The 27,252-nt window shown below is 41.0% G+C and overlaps 1 protein-coding gene and 1 long non-coding RNA gene across 2 annotated transcripts; one reads left to right on the top strand and one right to left on the bottom strand.

Moving 5' to 3' along the window:
* Positions 1 to 6,003: 6,003 nt before the first annotated feature.
* Positions 6,004 to 18,596, top strand: LOC124264516 (dnaJ homolog subfamily C member 1-like). Its single transcript, XM_046699259.1, has 10 exons — positions 6,004 to 6,155; positions 6,961 to 7,062; positions 7,452 to 7,498; positions 8,430 to 8,601; positions 11,649 to 11,919; positions 12,382 to 12,512; positions 13,020 to 13,142; positions 15,477 to 15,543; positions 15,714 to 16,129; positions 17,214 to 18,596. The coding sequence occupies exons 1-10, from the start codon at positions 6,009 to 6,011 to the stop codon at positions 17,295 to 17,297; spliced, it is 1,560 nt and encodes a 519-aa protein (XP_046555215.1). The 5' UTR covers positions 6,004 to 6,008; the 3' UTR covers positions 17,298 to 18,596.
* A 6,077-nt stretch (positions 18,597 to 24,673) lies between these two features.
* LOC124264559 lies at positions 24,674 to 26,986 on the bottom strand. Its single transcript, XR_006895169.1, has 2 exons — positions 26,886 to 26,986; positions 24,674 to 25,515 (listed from the first exon to the last, which is right to left on the bottom strand). It is a non-coding gene; the product is annotated as an uncharacterized LOC124264559 (long non-coding RNA).
* Between the last annotated feature and the right edge of the window lie 266 nt (positions 26,987 to 27,252).

The following is a 27,252-nucleotide window of genomic DNA, read 5'->3' on the forward strand; positions in this document are numbered from 1 at the left end:
TAGGTGAGTCGAAGCAATATCATCTCACTCCCATTGTTTAACACAGACGTGCGGTAGTCGAGGTAATATTTGCGCTACGTCAGTGTTTCACCCTGTCTTTAACACGTGCACTGTAGTCATTCTCACATATATCCTTAACATAGTGATAATATATGTAGGATAGAGGTGATATTTGCCCTACTTCAATCTTACGCCCTGTTATTGATATATACAATAGCCGAAGCGATATGTTAATCGTAGACCTAGCCTTTTACATATGCGTACAATAGTCGACGCAAAAGATGCGCTAAATCATACGTACGTCCAGACTTAAACATGTACGCACAGCATTCGAAGTAATATTTGCGCCACTACAAACGTACATCCAGACATTAAAATACAGTCTTTGACATATACGGACGTACGGTATACTTTACGCTATATTTACGCTACGTCAAATCCTACATCCAGCCTTCAACATACACGTACAATAGTCGATGTAATATCTACGCTACGGCAAATCCTTCATCCAGCCTTCAACATACACGTACAGTAGTCGAAGTAATATCTACGCTACTTCAATCCTACATCCAGCCTTCAACATACACGTACAGTAGTCGAAGTAATATCTACGCTACTTCAATCCTACATCCAGCCTTCAACATACACGTACAGTAGTCGAGTAATATCTACGCTACTTCAATCCTACATCCAGCCTTCAACATACACGTACAGTAGTCGAAGTAACATCTACGCTACTTCAATCCTACATCCAGCCTTCAACATACACGTACAGTAGTCGAAGTAATATCTACGCTACTTCAATCCTTCATCCAGCCTTCAACATACACGTACAGTAGTCGAAGTAATATCTACGCTACGTCAATCCTACATCCAGCCTTCAACATACACGTACAGTTGTCGAGTAATATCTACGCTACTTCAATCCTTCATCCAGCCTTCAACATACACGTACAGTAGTCGAAGTAACATCTACGCTACTTCAATCCTACATCCAGCCTTCAACATATACGTACAGTAGTCGAAGTAATATTTACGCTACTTCAATCCTTCATCCAGCCTTCAACATACACGTACAGTAGTCGAAGTAATATCTACGCTACTTCAATCCTTCATCCAGTCTTCAACATACACGTACAGTAGTCGAAGTAATATCTACGCTACGTCAATCCTACATCCAGTTATTAGTATATACGTACGTTATTTGCAGCAATATCTACGCTACGTCAATCCTACACCGATTCATTCACTCATACGTACGGTAGTCGAAGCTATATTTATGCTATGTCGATCCTACACGTAGTCATTAACTTATACGCACGGTAATCGAAGCAATATGTACGCAACGTCGATACTACACCGATTTATTCACACATACGTACGGTAGTCGAAGCAATATTTGCGCTCCGTCAATCCAGGCGTGTAGCAAGCCACTATTTTTCGTGTAAGCCCGATAGGCTGTACAACTTTTTATTTAGAATAGTATCGAGGACTTGCCCAACCGTTTTAGCAACACTCTTGTGTAAGCCCGGGCTTTGTTTTATAATGGTAGAATCTCACCTGCAATCCTAGAGCAATGTGGGTCTTTTCTCACCTGCAATCCTAGAGCTGCTCGGTGTTTGTTTTCCCTGCTGGCCATGCATCTAAATAACATCCATACATGACGGGCATTGTGACCACCGAATCCTCACGTCTGTCAACTCTCAAATGGCTGAACAAACAGGCTAGACAGTACCCGTATCTGCATTCACTGCGGCGTTATCGCCTTTTCAAAACCACCCTGGAAAAACGTTTGTCTGAAGGCAGGTTTATTTCCATATATAGCTTAAATCAAACACTATAAGTAGGCCGCATATCTTTTTTTTTACCTTTAACTACACAAAAAGTCTAATATCATTATTGTGAACGTCACGACACGACGACATGATAAACATTTTAATGGATCTGCCTGAGGGATGGTAAAACATGGTGTGTAAATATTTACACCTACAGATAAAGAATACCCTGTATTGTCGTCAATAACGGACATACTATTTAGTCTTACATAGGTGTTTCAGACTGAGATATAGAAAATTGAATAAAATGTATCGTATGGAAGGTAGTGAAATTTTGATCGGAGTACCGTTAGGTATGTAGTGGAGTTTTGATGGGAGTACCGTGTGGTATGTGGTGAAGTTTTGATGGGACACCCACATAAGATATGTATGCGTGTATGTTTGAGTGAGTGCTTAGGTGAGTGTATTTATTTTGGGTACGCTCCACACTATAAATGTGTGCACGGGAACACAACCTCGTCTAACATGGGTTAAATGTGTGACTTACGATGGCTTGGCGGTGAATTACGAAAGGCTCACATCTTACTTAAGCGTGTAACTACTGTTCATTAGTTCCTAAAACATGTTCATGAGTTACGTAAGCGTGTTCATGAGTTACCGAAGCGTGTTCAGGAATCACTCAGGTGTGCTCGCACGCTTTAATCACTTATGCGGACGATATACAAACGTAGTACGCCGTGTACAGTTTGGTGACGGAGTGAATTGTTGAATTAATGAGTGTTTGCATGAGTGGTTGAGTGAGTGGTTGAGTTAGTGGTTAAGTGAGTATTTGAGTGAGTGGTTGAGTGAGTGTGTGGTTTAGTGAGTCAGTGAGTGAGTGAGACAGACAGTACGCATCTTTCACACAGTTTTCAGAAACAATACCACATCATCTCAGCAGGGTAAGTGGGAAGAGACAGGAAAGCTGTGTGGCCTTTCTCTACATCGAAACCGCCAGGTTCGAACTATAATTAAACATTCAGCATTTCGCTTCCGCCATATTTGTAAGTTGATGGTTGACTTTCGCGGTAAGCCATGATGACTAAACGTTTATATTTCCTGGTTTTTGTTCTCGGTAATTTCCGCAAGCCATTTTGTGTGATGTGAGATAGTACACGTTTATTACATAATGTTAAGTGAAAATATCCTCTTCAAAGCATTTACGAATCATTTCACGTTGTAAACCACAGATCTTCATTCTGCTGGTAGTTCTTTTTACGAAGTCCATGACACGGGTCAGCCAATAAACATATTTGGAATTTATACACATGATTTCACAATTTATGTAATGTAGCAAACTAACATAGCCAACTCAAAGGGAGGACTTGTTCTTAAAGTTTGTAACAACCGTATTTCCTTTACGTTTTCGACTAAAATGAATGTTCTTAAATCTCGGGACCGTGAAGATCCGTTAGAATTGGTCTCTCGCAACCCATTCTTGTCATCAGAGGCAACTAATAGGATCGGGTGGTCAAGCTCGCTGACTTGGTCGACACATGTCAATTGCGTGGATCGATGCTCATGCTTTGGATCACTGGATTGTCAGGTCCTGACTCGATTATTTACAGACCGCCGCCATATAGCTGGAACATTGCTGAGCGGGGCTTTAAAGAAGAAACAAACAAATATTACAGCTTGAGCTGTCTCCAGTAGATAGAGTACAGGTGGTTCCAGACTCCGCCGCGTAAACTGCCTGAAATGAAGGTACTGGTTCTCACTCAGCTGAACAGATAAACCTTGGGACCACATCAGAAGTGACACAAGCAGTTCTCAGGCTTTAAAAGAAAATAAATCTTCCTGCTGTGGTGGATTCCAGGAGAATTTAAACAACGAGATTGTAAGGCTTGGTTTCTTCCCTGTTTCTTCCCTGTAACATGGAGCAGAACAATTATATGTCGCTTCACAAGATACGTAAAGTAATTGAAGATAAATTTCTTTAGAGAGAGAGAGAGAGAGAGAGAGAGAGAGAGAGAGAGAGAGAGAGAGAGAGAGAGAGAGGGAATGTAGCAATATTCCAGCAATATCACGGCGGGGGACACCAGAAATGGGCTTAACACATTGTGCCCATGTGGGGAATCAAACCCGGGCCTTCGGCGTGACGAGTGAACGCTTTAACCACTAGGCTACCCCACCGCCCCTGTCTTTTAGAAAATACTCATCTTCAAAGTTCAACTTAGATAGATGTCATGTTATGATTAATGTGTGTGCACCTCTACTTTGCATAAGAATATAGTATGAGATAGGGTGAGGTTCAGTAGTTTCTTAGAGAGAGAGAGAGAGAGAGAGAGGGGCGAGAGAGAGAGAGAGAGAGAGAGGAGAGAGAGAGAGAGAGATCTACTTGGATTAATTGGTAGCGGGTGCATTGTGGTGCAACTTCTGGATCAGACCCTGGATTCTGAAAAGAGAAACGTACACTTTAAAGAGCAACACTTACACCTTGAGGAGAGGGAGAGAGAGAGAGAGGGAGAGAGAGAGAGAGAGAGAGAGAGAGAGAGAGAGAGAGAGAGAGAGAGAGAGAGAGAGAGAGAGAGAGAGAGAGAGAGAGAGAGAGAGAGAGAGAGAGAGAGAGAGAGAGAGAGAGAGAGAGATCTATGCCGCTTTGAGCATAATTCCAGCAATTGACGGCGGAGGACAACAGAAATGGTCTTCACATATTGTACCCATGTACGGAATCGAACCACATCGAACGACTATGCTACCCCATCGCCCCACTTTCTCTGAGCACAAATTGCATGGTAGCCTAAACAAACGTATTTACTGACACGAAGGACAGTTTCTTCAAATACACATTTTGATATGTATGGATAACACAAGATGTTAGACATTCAATGCTGTGTTCTATCGTTACGTGTTGATTTTACCGCCTCCGTGGTGTAGTGGTTAGAGCGTCCGCCCGGAGAGCGGAAGGTCGAGGGTTCGATCCCCGACCGCGTCATACCAAAATACGTTAAAATATGGTACTTGTTGGTCCCTGCCTGGCGTTCGGCATTAATGGCTACATCAAGGACTGGTCGGCTCGGAGTCAGTATACTGTGTCTGAGTGGGGTATTCATGCTTCACTGCGGCATATGGTATCTCAGTTAGCTAGCACTATAAAACCAGCTTAAGTCTGGGCTAGTACAAACAGCCGCATATACACATACACACGCATGCACGTCGTCATATGAGCGAAATATTCTCAAGCACGACGTTAAACCCAATTTCACCTCACCTCACGTGTTGATTCCAGAAACTAAAACCCCAAACCAGTCTTATACTTTTCACTTATTTCATAAGTGAGCCTGTGATTGAAAAATAGATGCATGATACATTTGGTCATGGTGTATTTGTTACACAACATATTTACAGTATAATGCTACTTTTGTTTGCTGGCGATTTTATTTAACAGTGTACAGTGTTCGCTGTTTCAGGGTTACAATTACATGTTCGACAGCCTTTCTGTGAAGGTTGATTTAAATAAAACAATATTATTGCATTCAGAAATGGAGGTGATATTGCTAAACAGGAAAGCTGGGCATTAAACAACACAAATCTCTAAATCACCAATTGTATTGCATGTGTCTGAAAATTGTGGGACCAGACATTATAGTTATAAAAACGTTCACACCCAGTATTTAAAACGCTTTATACAGGTTGACAAATTCGCATCCGATAACGCTATACTTCGTGAAACTGGGATATAAGTTTTAATACAGTTAAGGTTTATGAAATACTAGATAAAATTACTTTTCGATACCAACACCAATGTTACGTAATGTTAAAAAAGGTAGAGGATACTGGAAAGCAACATTGGGTATCAGATGTCATAACGATACTGTTCTACACAGGTTTTACCCATGTTTGGTTATCACAAAGAGTCTGTCTATAATAACCTGATTTAAACTCCATTTCAACTCACTTTTCTGTAAATGGTGATCAGAACTTTTGTTATGAAGTTGTTTGAAACGTCGTAAAATGCCAGGGTAGACAACTCTGTTTTACATCCGATTGCAGGGAGCAGTCATTAAAAGTAAAAACAACGTTGTCTCATGTCGATAAGTCGCAAATGAGAATAGTCAAAATCTTACCATATCATATTTTGGATGTAATAATAGTTAATTAAAACCCAATCCAACAAATATTACGTAATATGTAGAATTATATAGTCCCGGTGTGGAAATAATAATCTTCGTTATTCAGACCCACAAAATGGCGATGGCAGGTAGTCGTCTGCTGAAAATAGTTTTGCTGACGTTGTCAGTGTCTGTTGTCGTATCTTGGGACAATAATGACTTTGAGATATTTGATTTAGTGGAGGAAGTAAATTATACGAACTTCTATGAACTTTTGGGTGTTGACCAGGTGAGTAGGAAGGCATAAAATCTTACCGAAACGTGACAACGGTCAACGTGGTTCTGTTTCAGTATGGAAGCCGGTGGACAATATTTGTTGTTTTTGACACGGCACATATTCCTAATATATTCTCAACCATATCGAACAGCTTGCCAGAGATAATTCGAATGTAGGATGGGCTGGTGGCAAAACAGTAAATCGTTTTGGCCAAATGACTTCTCACCCACAATCACCAGCTGTTCAGTTTTCAAAACAAAGCAACCGTAGTAAAGTGTACTCTTTATCTAACCTGCAATCGGTGCTGTTATTATCACTGGATATCATCGTGTTAGAAACTGTTTTGTTTGAGAAATAAAAGAATATCAAACTGATAACCTCAGAATATCCTTATTTGACTAATAGTCACAATGCTTCTGAGATAGTGCAGATGTGACTTTATACACATTCCTTCTTTTGAGCAAATTGTTTGATCAGCATTCCAGAAGATGGTGTGTCAATAATGAAGTGTACAACTTAATGATAACAAGTAAGATAATGGTGTTAGAATCTGCACCAAAACCTGACTCTAAGCAAATAAAAAATAAGTTGACATCCGTAACTTGTGTGCTTTACTTTAGAGCAAACATTCATACTATCTCAGAGCAAACATGTATCAGTGGAAGATGTTCACCTTTTGGAAGGTGTTTCCTTTTCTAGAAAACCTTAAAATAAAAGAGCTATAAATCTATTCTCACTCTCAGTCTTAGTAAATCACACATTATCTTAGCTTGGCTTCTTAGCTTCCATGAAGATCATGAAAGTGTTCTGTTTTCAGACTGCAACCACTGCCGAGATCCGCCGTTCTTACCGCAAGCTATCCTTGCAATACCACCCAGACAAGAACAAAGCAGATGATGCTGAGGATCAGTTTAGACGGGTCTGTATTCTGCTTAGATATCTGTGAATAATCTGAGTTAGATTTGATCTTCTTTGACTAATGGGATCTGGTGGTCAGGCTTGCTGACTTGCTTAATGCATGTCATCGCATTCCATTTGCATAGATCAATGCTTATTATGTCAACCATTGTCATGCAGCTCCTATGAATGAGATGAGCTTCATTACTATGTGTGGTAAATAGAGATGTTTTAAAGATATCTTTAAATGGTTGTCTTATGAAAATTCTGTGTGCAATGTTCATGTATATCATGACATGATTATGCCAATGTATTATAGTATAGTAACAAGATACTCTTAGTGTTTAATTCAGTGACTTCAATTCTGGTAACATACGAAATGGATAATGTTATACATTGTTGTGCTTGTAGATGGTTGCAGTGTATGAAGTCCTCAAGGATGAAGAAAAAAGACAGAGGTATGTAAATTAGAGTGTAGTCCCAAGATTATACACCCAGCAAGATCTCATGATGAGTAGAGTCTGGTCCAATAATGGTTGATGGGGCGTCATACAGCACTGATTGATGACAAATGTGGATAGGATAACAGTTACTTTGTTGATTGTGTGTCATTCTTTAATCATGTGGACTCCTGCAGTCAAACACTGGCATTCCTGTCTCTGATCAGATAGCAAAGGATTTCCATTATGTACATGTACCATCATCATTTACCGCTGCACAGAACCCATATAATTTACTGCTGTGTAAGCTTAACACTGCTTATTGTAGTAAGGCCTTACAAGCATTACTGCAACATAGCCTGTGGGTATCGTTAACTGAACATCAATCAATTATTGATAAATGTGATTCTACTGACCATAGTCATTCAGCTGGAAAACAATAAGCAAATCACCATATATAATCATTGTAACAAGGTGGTATGTAGCTGGGTGAGGTGAAATTGGGTTTAACGTCGTGCTTGAGAATATTTTGCTCATATTGTGCTAGCCCACTGAGATACCATGCCGCAGTGAATCATGAATACCCCACTCAGACACAGTATACTGACTCCGAGCCGACCAGTCCTTGTTGTACCCATTAATGCTGAGCGCCATGCAGGGACCAACAAGTACCATATTTTAACGTCTTTTGGTATGACGCGGTCGGGGATCGAACCCGCGACCTTCCGCTCTCCGGGCGGACGCTCTAACCATTACACCACGGAGGCGGTCCTTCAATATGTGTTATGTGCCTAGGTTTGATTGTGTGTGTTTTACTCAACACTGAAGCAGGTGAATCAATTTCCTGATTATATGTTTCCTCAAAATTTGCTGCCCATTCTAAGGATGGAGAATTCATGAATGTGACTGACACTCTTACAAGGCTGCCTTGTTTTATGTTTGTGGCCAGGTATGACCAAGTTTTGGTGGAGGGGCTCCCTGACTGGAGGCAGCCAGTGTTTTACTACCGTCGTGTCCGCAAGATGGGCATGTTAGAGCTGACTTGCCTTCTGGGCTTCATCCTCACCATTGGACAGTACCTGGTAGCCTGGGCAGTCTACTTTGAGAAGAGACTCTCACTGGTCAGTCTTTACACATGTTAACCAATGTTTGATATATCGAACCATACTCTTCTTCCTTTTTGTTTTTTATGAATCCAACTGAGCAGAGTCTGAATTCCCAATAAGGAATATAATTTATTATTCCTTATCCTGACTCATGCATATTGCTTGTCTCCCTTCAACGGTTAAGTGGAAACTTGAATCCCTTTCAATTCCCTGAAGCGATCGTAATATCACTCACCCATGAGTAGCCTCCCTTTTCCCGCTAAAACGGTCGCACATGACCTGAGCCCAGCTCTCATCACTCTCTCCTTCATCGTCCAAGCAGACGGTTGGGTGGTCATAGGGGTCCCTTTTGCGGCATATATCCTTATCTTTTTGGCCTTTTAATCTAAATTTGTGGCCATGAATTGCATTTAGATACTTTTTAGATATATCACAATGAACACGGGAGTTAAACTCATCAAAGTACCTGAACTTGTTGCTCTACTGAGATTATTTAAACTAGAGGATCAACAGCAGAAATTTAGAGCCCCAGCCTGGCATCTCAACATAGTGCTGCAACATCTCACAAGCGACCATATCAACCTTTAAGTGACACAACTTTTCAGTTGTTAATTCAGAAAACAATTTTTCTCCTCGCCTTAGCTACAGCACCAAGGATGTCAGAAATACATGCTCTCGACTTTGGACGAACGAGATTCGACACATGAGAACATGGGGACTAAGATGGGACTTTCTAGCTAAGAATCAACTACCTGGTCAACCAGATTGTCAATTTCACGTACCAGCATTGTCATCGGTCCTTGAACAAAGACACACAGAGGACTTGTCCCTGTGCCCAGTCAGAGGATTGAAAATCTACTTAGAACGGACTGCTACAAGAAAGAGAATGTTTTAACGTCTCTTTATTCCACTATCACACGCCACAACTATTGAAGTCTCTCGAACCACAATCTCATTTTGGATCAGAGCTGTCATTCTATGAGCTTACGAAGCAGCAGGACTGGCTCCACCTAGAGCATCTAACCCTCATAAAGTTAGAGCATTAGCGTCGACACTCGCACTACATGGGAATTGCTCATTACCATCTATCATGGAAGGCTGCTTTTGGAAATCCGACACAGTGTTTGCTAACTATTATCATCGAGACATCGCTACAGAGGACGTATCAGGCATTCACCAGTTTGGTCCACTTGTAGTGGCACAACAACTCACGATTCCAGCCAGACATTATCACGCTGACTCCTTGATGCTAGGCAACCGACCCATTGCCACCAGCAGAGAGTCCACGTTCCGCTGTCTTACTTGATAAGTCAGCACATGAATGATATAAACCCAGTTGGGTAATAGTCCTTACCTTAACTTATGGGCTGCGATTCAGTCTTGGTAATAGTCCTTACCTTAACATATGGATCGTTCTAAGATAACTAGATGTTGAAGAGGGCTGCGATTCAGTCTTGGTAATAGTCCTTACCTTAACATATGGATCGTTCTAAGATAACTAGATGTTGAAGAGCACTAGATTATCAAAATCCACAATATCTATAAGATTTACTTCTTTTAATGAGTTAAAATAAGAGAAGGTGGTCCCGCGAATATGACATTAAGACAACAATGAGGCCGCAAGAAGAGTTCCCAGGGGGTATCAGACTATATTGGTTGACAATCCCGTTTGATGGCTGACCCACCACCTATTCCGTCGGGTTCGGTAAGCAATAAGCATGAGTCAGGATAAGGAAAAATATGTAATTTTCATGATTAAATTGATATTTTATACTTATCCTGACTCATGACCTAAAATCCCTCCCAATCATCCCCTCTCAGCACTACGGACTTCACTGTAAGTCATAATGTGGGCTTATTTCGGAGAGAGTCATGAGAGCTGCGCTCAGGTCACGTGTGACTGTTTTGGCAGGAAAGGGGAGGCTACTCTTGGGTGAGTGATATTACGATTGCTTCAGGGCATTGAAAGGGATTCAAGTTTCCACTTAACCGTCGAAAGGAGAAGGGAGATAAGCAATAAGTATGGGTCAGGATAAGTATAAAATATCAATTCTATCATAAACATTTCATGTATCGATATATTTCTATTTGCCTCACTGCTCCGTTCTTGACAGTTCAAAAGAATAGATTAACTGCAAAATGCTAACAGGGGATATTGAAGAGTTTATCTTCTTGTTCTGTTTACAACCAATGGTGCACAACAAGCATAAACAATGGCAAATTGGGGTTTTATTTATGGTCTCAAATAAATCAGTTTTTAAATTCAGTATTTTTTCATGTAATAGTCATTATTTCATGATTAAACATCAACCTCGGAAACCCATTCATTTGAGAAATTGGATCTTACTCATCTCATCATCCTCGTAATCAGAAATAATAGAAATGCTTTCACTGTGGCGATAGTTTTTTTACTCAAACTATAACACAACAAGGGTATTTCCAAATAACAGCATTTGATGAGCTTCATCTGTCAATTTTGTCTGTTGTTTATCTTGAAGAAATTATATTGATTAACATGATATGAAAACAGTCTGTCTTCAGAAATGCAGAACACATTAACTACAATTCATTTTAAAAACTCTTTCTCTATGGCCCATTAAAGTAAAAGTTAGAACAAACCCTCCTCCAGTAAATATATTTCCATGTATGCATACATATTTCAGGTATACCAAAATATTCTGCACTGTAAAGAGAATAACCATAATTTTTACCAGACCATCAGGCTGGCTAGCTGTAAATTTAGACCGTCCGTTGGAAATCTAGCTTGTCTCGGGCGGTCGGACGGGCCTTATTTCATACACTGTCTTTAGCAATCCATGATTGTTGTAAGAGGAGACTGATGTGATTGGGCAGTCAGGCATGCTGACTTGGTTGACACATGTCGTCATATCCAAATTGCGTAGATCGATGCTCATGTTGTTGATCACTGGATTGTCTGGTCCAGACTCGATTATTTACAGACCGCCATATAGCTGGAATATTGCTGAGTGCAGCGTTAAACAAGAAGCCAACCCTTCAACTCTGCTCTCAGACTGAATAATGTAATCATTTGTGTGATGCAGGAAGACTTTTATGCCTCAAAGAAGAAGAAAGTGGCTGACAAGAACAAGAAGAAGAGCAAGGTCGGAGTTGAGGAACTTGAGGAGGAGATAGAGGAAGAGCTGAAGTCCCTGCCCCGGCCCCAGCTGATGGACTTGTGGATGTTCCGACTGCCTGGTTTCCTGGTGTACTTGGCTTGCAGTTTACCAGAAGCAGTCGGGGCACTGGTAGAGCTTGTCAAGTCCCGGAGGAAGGTGGAAGAAGAGCTGGAGGAAGAAGAGGAGGAAGAGCAGGGTTAGTAGAGAAGTTGTGTGGGAAGGCGCATTCTGTAGCGATGTGCATATTCTTAGTGATGTTTACATCACTTACAATCCATGGGGTGAACTTCATTTAGTTTTTTAGTTTGCAGAGTTGCATACCTTGGTGTGACAGCATCATATGATGTTGGATTGTATATCTAGAGACTGTACACAGTGAATTTGACAAATTGTTTAATATCTGGCTTAACCAACTTTTACCCCATTTTGGAATTGAATATTTTGATTCAGAAATTTATTCATGCATACTAAATATATAGGATTAAGTGATTAAACCGATGATCCCTCTTGAATACCTCAGTGGAGCAGAATGTTGCTGTCCATATCACAGCACTCAGTGACCAAAGTTGAGAGCATGGGTGTGTTTTCACCTCAGTTCAGGACTATTATAGAGGACTTAATGTTGTACAAGTAAGGGAAAGTAACCATTCCTCTTCAGAATCCACACGGAAAGCCAAACGAAAGAAGATGGAGATTCCTGAGTATCAAGCCGACCTGTATCAGAATGTCACATCCAGTCACACTCAAGCCAACGCTCAGTCTGCCCAGAGTGAACACAAAAGCATTAAGGTTATACAATAGTTCCTAACTCTGGGTTTGTTAAAGTAGTAGATTGATGCTCATGCTGTTGATTCAGGTGTCACCCGCCGTGATGTTGCTGGAATATTGCTAAAAGCGGCGTAAAACCAAACTCAGTCAGTCAGTCATGCTGTTGATCACTGGATTGTCCAGTCCAGACTCGATTATTTACAGATCGCCACCATATAGCTGGAATATTGCTGAGTTCAGCGTTAAACAACAAACCAACCAACCGTTAAAGTGAGGCTGGACAATATCACTTCTTTTTCCAGCCTCCTTACAGTCAAGCTAGGATATACAATAGTTCCTGACTCTTTTGTCTTCCCATGGACAGATATAATCTATCATTCAATTCATTCATTTTATTTTATTCTTTTATCCTGATGCTGATTTCATGTGAAATAGGGCTGGCTAGACTCACTTTTTAATCTTGATGGCTTTGGATTCATTTGGTGACTCTAGCCTTGTTTGTGATGACCCAGTGTAAATGTGTTACAGAAAGATGGAGACTGGTCGGATGAGGAGCTGGTACTGCTGGCGAAGGCTGTCAACAAGTTCCCCGGGGGAACCGTGAAGCGATGGGAGAAAATAGCTGACTTTGTAGGCAGGACAGTTGAGGAGGTGGGATTAATGGTGTTCCGATTAATTGAAATAATTGAAGTTTGGTCAAAGTGACCAAACGACCAAGCAATCGATCACATTTTCTCATAATTGAACACAAACGATTTTGGAACTGCTGTTTTAGTCTTTGAAACACTTTGGAACATGATGGAAGATATCATGACTGAATATTGCTTGAAGACTCAATGAAGTTTATGTTCATGATATATCTGTCATCACTTTAAAGTATCAAGTTGCATCATGTTATACATATCTGCAATAACAACCTGATAGGAAAATCTGAAAAATCACGCTAACCAATTTTTTTTCGATGATTGTTCGGTGGTAATGAAGCAATCATCAATTGTGAGATTTCAACCAATTCCCAACAATAGGTGGGATATACCATATAATATATACCCAACTACTTCTAGATGCTATATTGTTACTTCACTATCAGGAGCCTGTGAAGATCTGGTCTTCAGCAACCCATGCTTGTTGTAATAGTTGAATAACACTATCGGGTGGTCAGGCTCGCTGACTTGGTTGACACATGTCATCGTAATCTAATTGCATAGATCGATGCTGTTGATGTTTGTCACTAGATTGTCTGGTCCTCATTTACTTCCAGACTGCCACCATGTAGCAGGAATGTTGCTGAGTTTGACATTAAACAACAAAGAAACAAAGTTTATGAGCATTGAGTAGGTGGATAAGCCTTATATAGGATGTCAAGCATGTACTAGGTGTTTTATTGACTGAATTTGAATTAAGTTGTATGTCGTCAGAGTTAATAAGACAATAAGTTCATTATGTGCAGAAAGTATCATTGAGAGATTTTGAAGATGACTGTTGGTTAACTTGCATGTTGTGAAGCTAGTGCCCGGTATTAAGGGGAAACTATATCATGTAAGTTAAGCTTGCATGTTTACAGATTAGCAAACTGTTGATAGAGTGAAAGGCATGGTTCTCTTTACTTTGTTGGCAGAACAGTGTTATGTCATCTATGTTATATTCGCCTGTATGCCGGTATGATATGAGAACAGACACACTTTCATTTCATGTTTCGGAAAACACCTGACATGATTACTATTTGAGTGTAGTGGGACAGTCGTTCACAAAGTCTTTCATACAAATGGTTACACAACAGTGTTGGTCAATATAAGGTTTCAGGGAGGAAATGACGAGATAGTTGCATATATAGGACTAAACATTCTTTACATATTGATGGATCACAAAGATTGTAGTCACAAAGTTTGAATAACAACAGAAGTGATTTGGTACTATAAGTTATCACATCGCGTCGAGGGAAATACGGGGTTTTATCTGTCCCGAGTAAGGTTGTCCTGAGTAAGGTTGTGTTCCCCGAGCTGGAGGCGTGCGGAATACAACCTTACTCGGGACGGATAAAATCCTGTATTTCCCTCGACACGATGTGATAATGCATTTATCTAGCCGAATGTTTTTACTAAATCAAAAGAAAACAAAACAAAATTCTCAGTTGTTGTGGCAAAACGTTTCCTTGCTGCCATGTTGACACCAGCTGATTGATTGACCTCAATGCAGCGCACGTTTCTAAAGGCTTGGCGACGCACACTTTTCTCACTTCGGGTGGTCACCAAGGCGTGGCGGGATAATATGACTTTTGTACTCCCTGCTCGCGGATCGTGATGAGTGTACATGGTATTTCATCAGTCATGTGAACCAATCAAAACTCGACATTCTTACATGAGGCTGGATAAAGATCCTTATCCTGTTGACAAGCAATAATTCAAGTCAATATTCAAACCAAAGTTGTTTTTCAGGATCTTCTCAGCATGTATTTAGATACTAGTAGATAGAATATATGTTTCCATGTGTGTAATGCATTCCTCTTAAGTAGTGTCCATAATGATAAACTCTATTGCAATCAGTACTTCATTAAATGCAAACATGTAATGAGGGAAGCAGACATAAAATCAACCACTCTTAATATACATCTTCTTAAGAAAAGCGGCCATACCAGGCCATTTAAAGATCCCATGACATTACTGGAAACTTGTAGAAGCAGACATACAATCAGGACAATCTTGACACAGGGAAACCTAATTTATACAGTTTATATGTGTCTGTTATTGTAATGAATGAAACCGTGAAATATAGATCAGTCTTGTTCACTGTCATAATAAGGGAAATGTTTGATGATTTGTAGGTTTGATCAATTTTGCAGATATGCATGTTGATATAAGACAATGAACTTGCAGGTCTATGTGGTATTGCTATAATCAAAGCTGGTTGCCAGAAATCTTCAGAGACAACTGAAGATAGAGACTGTAGTTATGTTGACATTGTTTAAAGGCTGTTCTTTGTTTCTAGGTGACTGTTAAATCTAAACAGGTGAAAGGTGGTGCCTTTGCAATGAACCTGAGCTCCTCTGTTCAAGGTAATACACTAGAATAGTTTACTGTCTGCCTTACCTACAGCTATATTACTGAACCAGGTTCAGACAGTGGTACTTATTCTGTGGAAAATATGCATGCAGGCTAGTTGTATTACTGAATTGTGTCCATGCCAGTTTGTGAAATACTGCTGACGTTGATACTTTCCTGACAGGTGGTGGCTTCTCTGGAAAAAACAAGAAACAAGAATGGGATATAAGTGACTCGATCATAACAACAAACGATCCTTTGACAACCTTGGAAAATACGGATGACGAGAATAAACTGAGAAGAAGAAACAAACCGTCCAAAGTTGTGAAAACCGCTGATAGATCGCTGCAAATACCTCCTAGTCAGCCGGTCTCCAAACCTGCAGCAGCACCGCTGTCAGAGAAAGGGGCACCTGCTAGTGTTGGTTCAGAGAGCCAGGACTCACAGAGTAATACCACAGAGTCTGTGAAACTAAAGACTGGGGATGCCACATGGACTCAGAACCAGCAGGTGATATTTGAGTGGGCTCTGAAGCATACACCAAAAGGGGTGGACAAGCGATGGGAGAAAATTGCTGAACAAATTCCAGGAAAATCAAAAGTGAGTACGACTATTAACAGGGTTGCTCATACGATTTGAGGTTGTCTGGGTAGCCATGTAGTTAAAGAACTCACTTGTGATGACAAGGGTCCATGTTCAGTTCCCATTGTGAGTATTATAGAAGATCTGCAAAGCTCATTCTTGTTTCTTGATATTAATAATTACCATAAATCTAGATATTACCATAATTATTGCTTACAGAGGCATAAACTGATAACACACTAAAGTTTGTATTAGGAGTTGCGTTGTAGGTGTCCCAGTCATGTAAGGTGTTGTATTTCACTGTTCAGAGTTATTTCCCTTTGGGCATACCAGAATCCTGTGAATGTGGGTCATACCCTCTCAATCCATGATCCCCATTAAGGTCTGGGTTAGAATATTGATCTTCAGTAACCCATGCTTGTCGTAAGGGGCGACTAACAGGATCGGGTGGTCAGGCACGTTGACTTGGTTGACACATGTCATCGGTTCCCAATTGCACAGATCAATGCTGTTGATCACTGGATTGTCTGGTCCAGACTCGATTATTTACGGACCGCCACCATATTCCTGGAATATTGCTGGCGCGGCGTAAAACTAAACTCACTCACTCACTCACTCACTCACTCACTCACTCACTCACTCACTCACTCACTCACACTCAACCCATGAAGATCCGGGTTACAATTGGTCTTCAGGGCCTAGATTTTCGAAGCTGTCTTAGCGCTAAGATAGTCGTAAGTTCCATACAATAACATTAACTTACGATTATCTTAGTGCTAAGAGAGCTTTGAAAATCTAGGGCCAGCAACCCATGCTTGTCATAAGAGGCGACTAACATGATCGGGTGGTCAGGCTTGCTGACTTGGTTGACACATGTCATCGTATCCCAATTGTATTGATCGATGTTCATGCTGTTAGTGTTCTAGTACAGTTCACGTACAGTTGCGTAGATTGAAGCTCATGCTCGTGATCACAGGATTGTATGGCCCAGACTCGATTATTTACAGACCACCGCCATATTGCTGGAATATTACTGAGTGTGGCGTTAAACAACAAACAAACAAATCACAGCCTCTCTCACTCACTCACTCACTGATTGCAGGAAGACTGTATACTGAGGTTCAAGTACCTTGCCGACTTGGTCAAGAAGAAAAAGACTGGGCAGAATACTGAAGAACAAAGTTGAGGTGTCGGAGATTGGATCTTCTCATGGTGCTAACTGACATACCTAGCAATGCATTTATTATGGACGAGCATTACCTGTGGTGAAATATATACTGTGGTGGCTTCTCCGCAACCTGTGATACAGGAGTTACGTGTATATAAGGGCGATGGTGTACGATGTCTGCAGAGGCTGGAAATGTCGCTAATTATGCGACAGTGAGTGTTAATGGGATGGTTGTCATGTGCTTGTGATAATGGTTTCAGGATTCTGTTTAGAAACATTATTTTATGTGTATGAATTTTTATTTCTTTATGCATATATTATACAGCAAATATACTATAAGATTAAAGTACTAGTATATATTCTAGGCACAGTAACCAAAGATTTTGCATACACTACTTTCCTCAGTAGGGTGGTTGCAGCGATTAGCTGCAAAATTGCTGATGCAGTGTTAAGCAATATTTATTCACTCTCTCACTCAATAGGGTGGTGTGGAAGCCCAGTGGTTGAAGCTTTTGTTTGTTATGTCCCAACTATGGGTAAATTTTTTTTGTGAAGACCATTTCTGGTAACCCCCTCAGTGATATTGGTGAATATTTCTAAAAGCAATGTGAAACCCTTCTCACTCGTTCCACTTTTCATATGTTTGACCATTTAACAAATTGAGGCCAATTATGACTCAAATAGGTCAAATGAACTCCACCTTTGCCTTAAATAGAAACAATATGTTTCTAACACTCACTGGGTTCCCCCCCTTGAACTAGTCCGTATCTTGACTTGTTGGTTATAACTTACGAAATTGACTAAGTGTATTCCATGGTGAGTAAGGATCGTTGTGTTTATGAACCCACGATCAGGGTTCTACCTTAACCTTCATAGCTAGGGAACCAGAGCACCCCCAATTGCAAATTTCAAGGGTCATTAACAGACAGGTTCCTGCAAACTAAAGGGATGATGTGTACTGTAACAATAAATGCCTTTTTTTTAATAGGACCTTCATATTTCTTGTCTACTTTTTGGAATAATGAATATTGATGTGCAACCTTATGTTTCTCTGCATCTATTGCATACTGATGCACATTTCTGAGTTGGATAATACCTAGTGGTCAGACGATAGATGCAGGACCCAAACTTACATGAAAGCATTTATTGCACTTGGAGCCATGACACACTTTCTCAACACCCTGCACATTCAAGCTGCCCACTTGAGATATTTAAAAAGTTCTTGTCTACTTACGGACTTCATATGTTGTTTATGTTTACTTGTGAAACATTGTGTCACATGATGTGAAATGCCACAGAATGAAAAATGAATATATAAACATGTAACAGTGATTGAATTTTTTATTTTCTTCTCATGCCATAAACATGTAGGGTCATCATGTTTTCTCATGTACCATATTTTACCATAGATGAGCCGGGCTCCTAAACTGACCCTTAAAATCTCATCAACATGGTATGTTCCATAGATAAGCTGACCCCCCAACCTTCGCTCATCTTTTCTTCGTGATCAGAAATAGTGTCAACAAATCCATATTTTTAACTTTGGTCTGCCTTCATTACAGCAGTCACTATCATGTTGCGTCATGCCTTGAAATGAAGTGTAGTTGACAGAAAATCGATACATATACATATTTTGTTCACGTGAAGAGATACAATGTCGTTTTCTTACCCCCTGAAAAAATGTTTGATAAAAGTGTAACCTGCAGATAAGACTACCCCTTCTGCAGACTGCTTTTTTTTGTCCTCAACATTTGGCTTATCTACTGTAATATATGGTATTTGATAAATTGAGCAATATCGGTTCCTGACTTGTTATTCACTATTGGTAGATTCGAATTTTTCATGGGTCATTGTTGTGAAAAATTACCACTGTCAGCATGGTCAAAACATGTAAAAAAATATTTTGTTCTTGTTTCACTGAATATAATGAATAATACTTCAACTGCTGACATTCTGTTGTATTCGTTATGGAATATTTGTATTGTTACCTAATATTTGTGATATGTATCATATTTGTCTCATGGCGGATTCATGCAGTCCTAGTATAAACTAGATAATCATGATGATGATTTAGGACAAATCACCTACAATCATGATGACAATTTAGCCTTGTGATTGTCTTCATTGTCTCCAGTCTTTGCTGTGGTCAGTAGGTCAGTAGGTCATCTTCACAACACAGTGGAAGCCACCTGACTTACACATCCCCTGTGATGTGTGTGTATGAGATCAAATCAGCAGCGGATCCTATATCTTGAGTAATTTTGTGATCAGCCATCTTTCAAGAAGTAATAAGTTCCAGAAATTGAACACAGTCCAGCATCACTCTGCATAGGTGGATCCAGAAATTTTCAAGGGGGTGGGGGTGGTGTGTTTCAGGGGGTTTGAACCCCCTGAACCCCACCTTGGCTTTGCCATTGCAAAACATTAACTTCAATGTGGTCTTTAGTCATTTTCAAGGGGTGGGTGGGTGGGTGGGGGTGGGTGGTGCAGTGGGGCTGACCCCCCCCCCTCTGGATCCGCCACTGCCCTGTCCTTTCCTCCCACACCAAGCTGACACTAGTCACAGGACGAGACATTCACCAGTCTTCTTGCTACTGAATCCCTTCGTTAGATCTTTTACACTCAAGAAGTTGATTTATTTCTTTGCTTACTCCATTATTAAGAAGATTTTTATAAATCTTGGCTCATTAATATTGCAGTGGTATCAAGGAATTTATTGACTTTTATTGACTTAACTGAGCATCCCTGTGAAAGGTTATCCCATCCAATATTTGCTCCTGGAAACTGGAAGTATAAAACACAGTCAAGTATGTCCTTGCATGTCCATGTTCCACACAGCTCTTGGGGTGGATTTGTTTCTGTGTCAAGGTAACCCATTTACAAAAGTTTAATAAAAATATTTGTGGTCACACTTTCCCATTAACTTCTTTTATCGTTGACATCCCCTTTACCATGGGTCCATCTGTAAATAGTTCATATTATTGTAAAGAAAGTTACAGGTCAAGGTCAAATGTATATTTCATGGATATATATGTGTGTTTGTGTGCGTGCGTGCATCTGTCTGTCATATCTGTGTGTATGATTTTTCATTGAGTGGGGGCGTCGGGGTAGTCTAATGGTTAAAGCGTAACACGGAAGACCCGGGTTCGATTCCCCACATGGGTACGATGCGTGAAGCCCATTTCTGGTGTCCCTCGCCCTGATATTGCTGGAATATTGTTAAAAGCTGCGTAAAACTAAACTCACTCACTCACAGTGTCAAGTACTGAATATATCCGTTTGTTTTAATTTCCCTGTGAATGTTTTCGTTAACGTAACTGTAACTTATATTAAAGGTTCTATCGACATTTTATGTCTTAAATAACCAGTTTCACAGGTTAATAAGGGTGAAGAGTACACTTGGCACAAATAAGCCTGGAGTAATTCCCTACATTGGCTCAGTGGGTGAAGCATATTTCTAGTGTTCCCTACCACAATGTTCCTACGTTTTGTAGAACTTTACTCACTGTTGAATACCAAGTTTGCATTCTTTTTTTATCTTTTGTAAATCTAATTGTGGAATGAGCAATAGAAATTCACCCTGAAAGACTTACTGGTAATCAGGTGAAGATACAGTTCTCAATGAATAGTTACATGGATAACTACTGACATGTTGCTATTAGCAGGTACTGGTGATGTTATCAGATGACTTCATGTTAGTGTTTGACATTAAGCCTGTAACTCACCATGTATCCTGTCTTGTCAAAAGTGCTATGTCAAGAAGGGGTACCCAGATACTATACACTAAGGGACCAAGAATCCTAAAAGTACTTTGAAAACTTATAATCAATCTGACCACATACTGAGAACTTACAGGGTACCTGGTACAGGCCTTTTTCTGTGAGAAGGAGATAGGGCTGCTTCTATGTAATGCAAACCTTTTTCATTTTATGTTATTTGTCTTTTCTTTTTCTTTTCCTCCTGACATCCTACATTTTTGCACATGCAATCTTAGACCCTGTTTCATGCATCCGATCGAGTCACGTCGGAATCGGGTCGTTACCGTTACTGATAGTCCCTTTCAGCAACTGTGAACGGTGGAAACCATACCCAACATTTCTGTACTTCGTATTGATGTTATTGTGAATATTTTGGTAGTAGGAACCTTTTACATGTTTACATGGATATTTTGAAGATGTTGATTATCTATTGCACAAAGTTGCACAGACGTTTTATAAAATCATTGGTTATATCTCTTATTTGCAAACGTAATAGATTTCTTGTAATGCCGAAGGTAATGATCTTATGCACCTTAAGTGCAGAAATGTATGAAACATATATAGCATCCTTTTTGTTCCTTTATGAAACTGTGAAAATGACTATTGTCTGAAGGTCAGGGTAGTGAACATACTTTAAAGATTGTGACCAACAAATTCTTAAGGGAAGGGTATCGGTAAAATAAAGTTGTTCTATTCATATTCTTATCTTGGTGTTTGTAATTAGAAGCGACAGTGCCCTTTCTATATTCCTGACAAATCAGGGGCGGTGGTGTCACGCTGACACCCGAGCTCGAATCAGCACATGGTACAATGTGTGAAGCTCATCTGTGCTGTCCCCTGCCGTGATATTGCTGGTACATTGCCAAAAGCAGCGTAAATCTAAACTCAGACATCCTAGGAAATCCCAGACTTCCGTTAAGACTGTTACATGAGCATTTGTTCATGAACGTATCCAAGTAGTGGCGATACAGGGTGATATATACTTATGCGTACAAGATTAGGACTGAAGTGGGCAGGTGTATGTGTAACACTGGCTAGAACAATAATCCTGCACGAAGGGCAATCAACACATCAGTCCTTCATTCAACCACATCACACTGAACTACCAAATACAAGTTTCGTGTGACGATTGTGAACCATACCAAGGATGTATTCCGTTCGCTGGGTTTTATTTGCGAGGCAGCAATTGAGTTAATCTCACAGAACTCACCCGAGGAATCAAATTTCCGAACGAATTTCCTCACCTTTTGGATTCAGGGTTAGAAAGGTCACCATGAATGTTTCGTAAAAGGCGACAGTATGTGGATACAGTATGTCGATGACATTTTAATAACAATTATCATATAGCATTCATTGAAGTTCTCCGCTCTAACCCAAGATGTTTCCATATACTTAACGCTAAAGTCTTACCCGTACTGTCTTCTACTGCTAGAGTAAAAAATTAGTTAGGTTGTCACACCATGTTGTATCGAGTCGGAATGCAACTTCGTCATGCTGACATGAACGCGCCATACCAAAAGACGTTAAAATATGGTACTTGTTGGTCCCTGCCTGGCGCTCGGCATTAATGGGTACAACAAGGACTGGTCGGCTCGGAGTCAGTATAATGTGTCTGAGTGGGGTATTCATGCTTCACTGCGTCATGGTATCTCAGTGGGCTAGCACTATAAAACCAGCTTCAGTCTGGGCTTGTACAAGCAGCCGCACATGCACATACACACGCATGCACGTTGTCATATGAGCGAAATATTCTCAAGTACGACGTTAAACCCAATTTCACCTCACCTCACCTTTAGGACATGTTTTATATGCTCTGAAACGGTATCATGGTCCGATGGCTTCTTCACACTGATAAACAATAACAGCAACAATAATAACAATATCGCTTAAGGAAACACAATCTCTATCAATGATCGATACCAATGCTGGTGTACTTAAAGCGTATGCAGTCTGGAAGAAAAAACCCTTCAGGGCATTCTTCTCAGTGTACACATTAAGTGCGTTGGTGAAGGCTGTTGTGCCTCTGAGACAAAGCGTAATCTCTTGGCTCCATGGATGCAGCGTTAGCTCGGATACAGGAAGGTCTGTGGTTCGATCCCATCCCAGGTCGTGTCATATACCGACAGACCGAAGCAATGCTACTTGAACCGTATAACAAGGAGGGAGATTTTTAAGAGCGGGGTAACGGAGTCATGAAAAATACATTTATAAGGTTTTCACACATTTTACCATTCAAAATCTATCGCTTGCTGATCAAAATGGAAATATATATTCACGCAACCTGTTTACTGCATTTCAAAATACTGCAGATTCACTGTGTTCAACATTTCATTGTTTCGACCCCCCAAAGCTCTTCCTTTTAAAACAGAAATAACAATTACAGAATATATTGGCATAATGAAGAAGTCCGACAATAGCTTCAACGAGTGATTTACGCCGCGTTCCAGTCAGGTCTGGTGTTAATAACAGAGGTGACACTCAAACCACACAGGTCGTAGTCGTTTACAACAACCCGTGCTGGCAAACCAAGGATTATATTCAGTACAAATTCAGGAGAAAAAACCCCACGATAAGCGGAGTCTGCCACGACAAAGGGACGTAACCCTACACAGCCCGTTAACGATACATCCTTCAACAAGGCCTGGCAGTAATATTGGCCATAGCGTCTGATGTGATACTTACTTCACTGTGAGATAGTCACTGGAGCGCAGGTTTGATGTTGCTGCTGTAAGTATGATAGCCTATTGACAGCTGACATATTGATTACAACGGCACATCAATGTGTATGAATTCATATGGCGGTAACCCGTGAAGGACCATCAAGGGCTTTTTCTGCTACAGTTCAGCAACCAACGCTTGTCGTGGCATGTAAATAAGCCTGACTGAGTTTGGTTTTACGCCACTTTTAGCAATATTCCAGCAACATGGTAATGGCAGAAGGGGACACCAGATAAAATGGGCTTCACACACCGTCTCCAGTGTAATCCATGTTGGGATTTACGAACTTTTAGGTCTTCGGCATGACGAGCCAACGCTTTAACCATTCGAACCGGGTCTTCGGCTTGACGAGCCCCACCGCCCCCTTGTCGTAAGAGGCGACTAACGGGGTCGGTTGGTCTGGGTCGCTTGGTTGACACATCGTATCACAAATGCGTAGATCGATGCTTATGATATTGATCACTGGATTGTCTTGTGCAGACTCGATTATTTATAGACAGCCGCCATATAGCTGGAATATTGCTGAATCGGACGTTAAACAAAAATAACAACCCAAAGAACCAAACCTAAATGAATCAAGTCAGTGAACTTGTTAGTCCACTTTTACGCCAAGCACGTGTTGCTGAAGACCGGATCTCCACGACATTTATTTGCTTTATGAGATATACCGTCCAATCGAAATGCATAGAAACATATCTCCAGTACTCTTGTCGTGAAATCCATCGGTTCCCAATTGCGCAGATCGATGCTCATGCTGTTGATCACTGGATTGTCTGGTCCAGACTCATTTATTTACAGACCGCCGCCATATAGCTGGAATATTGCTGAGTGCGGCGTAAAACTAAACTCACTCAGTAACTCACTTGTCGTGAAATCATGTTTTAAACATGACTTTAAAACTGATGACTACGCATATCATGAGATTAAAGTGCCTTTTATTATACCGATACAACGATTACCATGGTAACATATTTCATTTAATCCAGTCTCCACCTCAGTTCTACATGTAGAAATATATTTTTGAAAGTTACGAATAAATAACGTAATACGCAATGATGCAAAACGTACAGATGTGGTGAAGCCGGCTTCAACTCGTACATGGCTTTCATCCTCCGTTAACCACCTTCATGTTGAACGAGTATATTTTCCTCAACACTCCGCCCACTGGCCACGATGCTGACCCAGCTGTTGACAACTCCGCAGCGGTTGTGTTGAGTGGTAGATGGAGGTTGACGTAGTTGCAGTCGTCGTTGTACCACCACCCCGTGCCCTGAGACTCGACACACCCAGTCGGATCGAGGTCTCCTTCAGCCCTGAATCTCGCTCCTTGCAGGTTCCTGTTATCACCGTAGATAAATCCATCTTCTAGGTCATCAGATGAGAAAGCGTCCCACGATACCTCATAATCGTTAATGGCCTCGTTCAGGAAGAACTTGCTGTAGTAAGCATGGCCGAAGAATCCATCCCCACAAGATCCACATCCAGGTTGTACGTCTCGCTCATCAGCATCTTCTGAATCTTGTCGAGGCCGAGAAAATAGGAACAACCCTCTACGTCACCGAACCCCATTTCGTACTCGTCGTAATCTCTGTCCATGAAGTCGAAGTGACAGTTCGGCATACGTTCCACGATGTAGGTGTACCCCCCGTGATTGAGGTAGCACTTCACCCAAAACGGCTCATCGACTTCCAGAGGCTTTATCTCTATAACGTCGATGTCCCCAGGTACAGTCAAGCCAGCTTCGACCGCAGCACTGCAATCTGTGTACAGACATAAGTTATGTAACATTACACGTATCTGTTCAATAGGCACTTTCACATTTTCAAAACCCATCCTTCTCGTATCCTCTCAATCTATACACCGGCGGGCAGCGGTGGGGCAGCCTGGTGCACGTTCCCTGCTAAATCATAGGCATCAGTGTGTAGTGAATGAGTGAGTTTAGTTTTACGCCGCACTCAGCAATATTCTAGCTATATGACGGCTGTCTGTAAATAATCGAGTCTGGACCAGACAATCCAGTGATCAACAGTATGAGCATCGATCTACGCAATGGGGAACCGATGACATGTGTCAACCAAGCCAGCGAGCCTGACCACCCGATACCGTTAGTCGCCTCTTACGACAAGCATGGGTTACTGAAGATCAATTCTAACCCGGACCTTCACGGGTTACATCAGTTTATATAAATCAGTACGAAAGCGTGATTTTATCCGGTATACGCGATTGGTAGCCCCACCGATAAACACATGCAAGAAACAGAAATTATTTTAGGGGATGTACTCGGTCTCGTTTTAGAACTTTTAAAGTCAGATATAATTGTTTGGTTAATTCTTTACAGTCACGATATGATCAACTGAGATCATAGATGGTGGTGACACTAAGAGGGTTAAAGTGGTATAAAAATATTGTCCTTCTTTCAGTGTGGATGAAAGTATATAATATTGTCTAGTGTTTCAGAATTTTGGTTGGCTTGAGTCTTTTAAATAGTGTCTAGCATAACCTACAGCATAACCTACAGCCAAAAACCGCCTCCGTGGTGTAGTGGTTAGAGCGTCCGCCCGGAGAGCGGAAGGTCGCGGGTTCGATCCCTGGCCGCGTCATTCCAAAAGACGTTAAAATATGGTACTTGTTGGTCCCTGCATGGCGCTCGGCATTAATGGGTACAACAAGGACTGGTCGGCTCGGAATCAGTATACTGTGTCTGAGTGGGGTATTCATGCTTCACTGCGGCATGGTATCTCAGTGGGCTAGCACTATAAAACCAGCTTCAGTCTGGGCTAGTACAAGCAACCGCACATACACACGCATGCACGTTGTCATATGAGCGAAATATTCTCAAGCACGACGTTAAACCCAATTTCACCTCACCTCACCTACAGCCAAAGGGATGGCGTAAAACCTGCTGGGAAATCACGTAGGAAGCAAAAGCATTGTAAGTCCCCTTGATCCCCAGTAAGGTGGTCAAACTTTGGTTGTTGGTGGTTTATAGCCTGGTGTTAATTGGTAAGAAAGAATATGTTGAAACTACTGTCTTCTTGTCTTAATTTTCATCAGGTTGGTTTTATTTTAAAACGGTGATATACCTGCCTATTTTACTGTCAATTGTCGACAGATATTTTAAAATGATTACCTTGTTTTCATCGCTATATAGCTGTAATCTTTCCCGGCGCGCTGTAACATGTTGACTCACTCACTAACAATCACGAGAACTCGCCACTGTTCAGGTGTCACCTCACTAACTGAAGCTGCAAAGCGTGCAGCACGGAGCACGTGCAGTGTCATGCACAAGGTGTAGTTTGCTCGTGCTCATGTTCAGTGTCACAGGCCCCGAAGGAGAACATGTTTTCACAGAACAACATGGAGGATATATCTATACATATCTGACCGGTGTCAGTGGTTTGACTATCCCGTTGCTTGGGGTCCGAGGTGCATGCATGTGTTCTGGAATGACAGATCGACGTACTAGATGGCAGGTAGGTTGTTTGTGAATATTCCAA

This window comes from Haliotis rubra, unplaced genomic scaffold (genome assembly GCF_003918875.1).
Source record: "Haliotis rubra isolate DU_JTF1 unplaced genomic scaffold, ASM391887v1 Scf1206, whole genome shotgun sequence".
In the NCBI taxonomy this organism is placed as follows: Eukaryota; Metazoa; Mollusca; class Gastropoda; order Lepetellida; family Haliotidae; genus Haliotis; species Haliotis rubra.

What these genes read in the sequence shown, in the direction of transcription:
- LOC124264516 (XM_046699259.1), top strand. Translation starts at nt 6,009, where the DNA reads ATGGCAGGTAGTCGTCTGCTGAAAATAGTTTTGCTGACGTTGTCAGTG. An exon ending in TTGAGAAGAGACTCTCACTG is followed by an intron (nt 8,602 to 11,648) that starts GTCAGTCTTTAC and finishes TGTGTGATGCAG; the next exon opens with GAAGACTTTTATGCCTCAAA. An exon ending in GTGAACACAAAAGCATTAAG is followed by an intron (nt 12,513 to 13,019) that starts GTTATACAATAG and finishes AATGTGTTACAG; the next exon opens with AAAGATGGAGACTGGTCGGA.